Raw genomic sequence first — 4,229 nt, forward strand, 5'->3', positions numbered from 1 at the left:
GGAAAACTGTCTGTGACACACACTTTGGTCCAAATGCTACTGATGTGGTGTGCAGGGAGTTGCAGTGCAGCACGGCCCTGTCCGTGACTGAGGGAGCTCACTATGGTGAAGAAGTTGGTCCCATGTGGGACGGAGAGCTGCAGTGTGTGGGGAATGAATCCTTCCTCGCCTCCTGCCCCTGGGGATCCCGCAGGGACCAGTTCTGCACCCACGCAAACAGCGCTGTTGTCTCCTGCACAGGTAAGGACTCAGGAAGGAGTGTTGAACCCTGGAGCTCTGCAGGAGGTGAAGGAGCAGAGCAGGGACCCTGCTGATCTGGGTGTGAGGACAGGAGGGGTGATGGGATTATCTGCAACCTCCAGTGATGCAGGAATAGACACAGATGCCAGTGCCCTCCTTCTGCCCATCCTCAAGAATTTGGTGCACACTGCAGAAAGTTTCAGGATTGTCACTGCAGCTGTTCCTCTGGCTGCAGCTGTGCAGGGATAAATGTCTGCAGGTAGGCAGGTAGGCAGGTAGGTTACACCTGTGGAGGCAAGGGGACTGGGGTGTTCATTCCCATAGGCCGGCAGAGAAGTCGCCTTCCTGGTGGAGCCTGGACAAGGGCAAGGCTGGGCTGATGCCCAAAGACAAAGAGGTAGCATGTGTTTGAAGGGCTCACTGGGAAGATCGAGCTGATCCATAGGGGACATAGGAAGGCCTGAGGGTGGAGGATGTGTTGAGAGTAGCCCAGGACAGGCTGAGGTCCAGGGGAGCTGAGGCCCCTTGGAAGAAGCTGAAGTCTGTGTCTGGGGGGACCTGGAGGGATGATAAGTTCTCTTCTCAGAGTGCTGAACTGGGAAGGAGCAGGGATCCTGGGTGGGCATTGGCTGAGGTCAGGGTGCAGGAGGTTGTTTGGGTTAAAGGAGGTGCCAAAGTCTGTAAGTGATCCACAGGTGACCCACAAGGGCTGGAACTTGGAACCTCCAGCCTTACATAGCACACAGAGTTAGAAGGGACCCCTGCACTGCCCTGGGGACAGCCCAGAGGGGAGTGGGCTCCCACCCTGGCACCTCTGACTGTACCTGGGCAGGGGCTCCCCTAGACTCAGTGCTGGGAGTTGGCACTGTCCTGACTGGTCCTGTGTCAGCCTTTGAAGGTGCTGCGGAGGTGAGGCTGATGGATGGTGGAACACGCTGTGCTGGCAGAGTGGAAGTGAAACACCACGGCAAGTGGGGGACCGTGTGTGGTGACTACTGGGACATGCACGATGTTGCAGTGGTTTGTAAGCAGCTGGGCTGTGGCTCTGCTGTTAGCGCTCTTCAGTACGGACACTTTGGGCCAGGATCTGGTCCCATTTGGATGGATGATGTTGGCTGTAATGGAACCGAGTCTGCCCTGTCTGACTGCACACACGGAGGATGGGGTGAACATGACTGTGATCATAATTTGGATGCTGGAGTGATCTGTTCAGGTAAGGTGACAGTCTATTGCCCACCTGTGTGGCTGGGACGGTAGAAGGGACCTGACTGTGCCCTCAGGCAGCAACAAGCCATTGCCAGAGCAGGGCCTGGTGTGGCTGGCTGAACTGCTGAGTTGAGACTGTCATTGTTGACCTCTGTCAACTGTCCTCAGTACCTGGGGAAAGCCCAGTGGGAACCTTCCCCAGGGTGTCCATACCCTGCCTGGCCCCTGGCATGGCTCCAATGAATCCCCCTGCCTGTCCCTGGGACATCTGTTGGTTCCCATCTTTCTACTCCCTTTCACCCAGGACCTGTCTGGCAGCACCAAGGGCCAGGTTCTGCCATGGCAGAGGCCCCAGGAGTGACTCATGCAGACACTCACAGTCTTGGGCAAGGCTGTGAGATGGACAGAGAATTTTGGGCTGTTTCCCTTAGCAGACACAAGTCCCTTGGCCCGAGCAAAGACGTTGCTTGGAAAGGAGGAACGCTGACCTTTGGCCAAGGAGCAGGGTGGCACATGGCACCTTGTTCCTCTCCCAGGGTCACCCCATGAGAGCCTGCCCAGCTTCTCACATCTGTCCCAGCTGCCTTGCACTTTTGGGTTTGCCAGTGCATATTGGCTCTCCTTTGTCCCTGCCCTTACACTGGGAGCTCGTGTCAGCCCAGGGCTGCTCTTCTGTCCACTCTTCTGCCCTCTGCCTGGCCACTGGCAAGGAACATGTGCACCCAGCACTGCACTCTGGCCATGGCTGAGGACCTCTTTCCCAGGTAGGCACTGGAGCAAGGAGGATGGCACAGATACTGACCACAGGTACAGATCTACCATGATTTTGCCCTGTGATATGTCCCATCTACCAACAGCATCCCAATGGCCCAAGACCCTCTGGGAAAAAGGTGTGCACCAAGGAGTTCCTCATGCCTGGCCCTGAGCTCATGAGGGCAGAACAGAGTGCCGCAGCCATCAGCGCCTGGGCCCATTTCCCTGGAGTCAGAGTGCTCTGGGTGCTGCAGTGCCCAGCCACAAGTGCTGGGCAGCCCAAGGTCTCTGGGGCAGCAGCAGTTTGTCCAAGCAGTGCTTATGGCTGTGGGTTTGGGAAAGAAGCAAGCCCACAAGTGCTGTTCTGATTTCTAAGGAGCAGCAGGGGGTTCCTGATGTGTCTGTGCCATCAACACTCCCTGAGAGCAGCTAGGGTGGTTTTTAGGCTTTTTGGCTATGGCCATCCAGGAAATGAGGTGAGACATGGCCAGGGACTGCCAGAGGCCTGTGGGAATTCTCAGGGGTCTTTTGTTGGTGCAGAATCTGTCCTGCTGGTCTGAGGGAACAGCCTCTGCTAAGGACACATAGCAATGCACGACGGGGACCCTTGGAAAACCATCTTTGACTCACTCTTTGCTCCCAAGAGCACTGACACGGTCTGAAGAGTCTGCAATAGATAGAAAGCCTTGACAGCTGTGATGGTGTAGAGAAGAAGAGCAGGGTGGTCCCGGATGAATTTATATCACCAGCACCTCCCAACAGCTTCCTCTGGGATGTCCATTGGGTGATTTGGTCACAGCTTGCTTGGAGGTCATGTGGGAGGTGGGCATGTAACTGCCAGAGGGTCTGGACACTCCCAGTGGTTTTGGTTTTTCCCAGGATTTGTCCGACTGGTGGAAGGGAAGAGCCGCTGCTCAGGACATGTGGAGATCCGTGATGGGGACCAGTGGAAAACTGTCTGTGACACACGCTTTGGTCCCAAAGCTGCTGACGTGATCTGCAGGGAGTTGCAGTGTGGCACAGCCCTGTCCATGACTGGGGGAGCTCACTATGAGGAAGTTGGTCCCATGTGGGACGGAGAGCTGCAGTGTGTGGGGAATGAATCCCTCCTCACCTCCTGCCCCAGGGGATACCCCAGGAACCAGTCCTGCACACACACAAGCGGTGTTGTTGTCACCTGCACAGGTAAGGACTCAGGGAAAGGTGTTGAAACACAAGGCTGTGCAGAGGGTGAAGAAGCAGAGCAGGGACCCTGCTGGACTGGTTGTGAGGACAGGAGGGGTGATAAGATTGCCTGCAGAATGACAATCAATCCACCCTCTCTCCTCCTTTTCTGTCCCCAGAGTACACAGGGTTCAGGCTGGTGAACGGCAGCACAATGTGTGCGGGGAGGGTGGAAGTCCAAGTGCTGGGGACCTGGGGGACCCTCTGTGCCTCCCGCTGGGATCTCTCGGATGCCCACGTTCTCTGCCATCAACTCAACTGTGGGTTTGCTGAGTCCATTCCCAGAGGAGAGCATTTTGGGAAAGAGACTGGCCCTGTCTGGAGAGACTCATTCCACTGTGATGGGACTGAAGCCCAGCTGGGACAGTGCCCTGTGACCGTCCTGGGGTCCTCACCGTGCTCCCAAGGCAACACTGCTGCTGTCATTTGCTCAGGTGAGCACTGGGAAACTGTGGCATCAAGTCCATCTGCCCTTCTATGGTCACCTAAAGTAGGGATCCCATGGCAGTACCAGGCTGAACTTCTCCCTGGAGAAACCTGGCTTCCCCATGAGCCATCTGGAGGACTTTGCCTCCTCAGACTGAGCTCTCTACTTTGGGAGATCTGAGGACTGACTGGAGGCAGGCATCAGCTTAAGCCATCACCAGACCTTGGCTCCTCTGTTCTTGTACTGTGGGACAAATCCAGGACAGGGCTGCAGGGCTCTGCTCTATCCCTCTGGCTGCAGACAACCACAACCCATCCCCACAGAGAGCCCTGCAGAGCCTCATCCCACCACCCAGGCCAGAGACCCCAGCAGCAGCAGA

General features: G+C 56.5%; 1 protein-coding gene across 1 annotated transcript in view; it reads left to right on the forward strand.

The window, feature by feature from the left end:
* Nucleotides 1-32: 32 nt before the first annotated feature.
* LOC104543554 (scavenger receptor cysteine-rich type 1 protein M130-like) overlaps nucleotides 33-4,229 on the forward strand; it is a gene marked incomplete at both ends in the record, with an annotated part of 9,234 nt that continues 5,037 nt past the window's right edge. Inside the window, 4 exons of the mRNA XM_010188194.1 lie at nucleotides 33-240; nucleotides 1,139-1,453; nucleotides 3,079-3,384; nucleotides 3,543-3,857. Of these exons, the coding sequence (XP_010186496.1) occupies nucleotides 33-240; nucleotides 1,139-1,453; nucleotides 3,079-3,384; nucleotides 3,543-3,857 (1,144 nt within the window). The remainder of the gene's footprint in view (nucleotides 241-1,138; nucleotides 1,454-3,078; nucleotides 3,385-3,542; nucleotides 3,858-4,229) is intronic.

Source organism: Mesitornis unicolor, unplaced genomic scaffold (assembly GCF_000695765.1).
Source record: "Mesitornis unicolor isolate BGI_N332 unplaced genomic scaffold, ASM69576v1 scaffold7487, whole genome shotgun sequence".
Taxonomy (NCBI): domain Eukaryota; kingdom Metazoa; phylum Chordata; class Aves; order Mesitornithiformes; family Mesitornithidae; genus Mesitornis; species Mesitornis unicolor.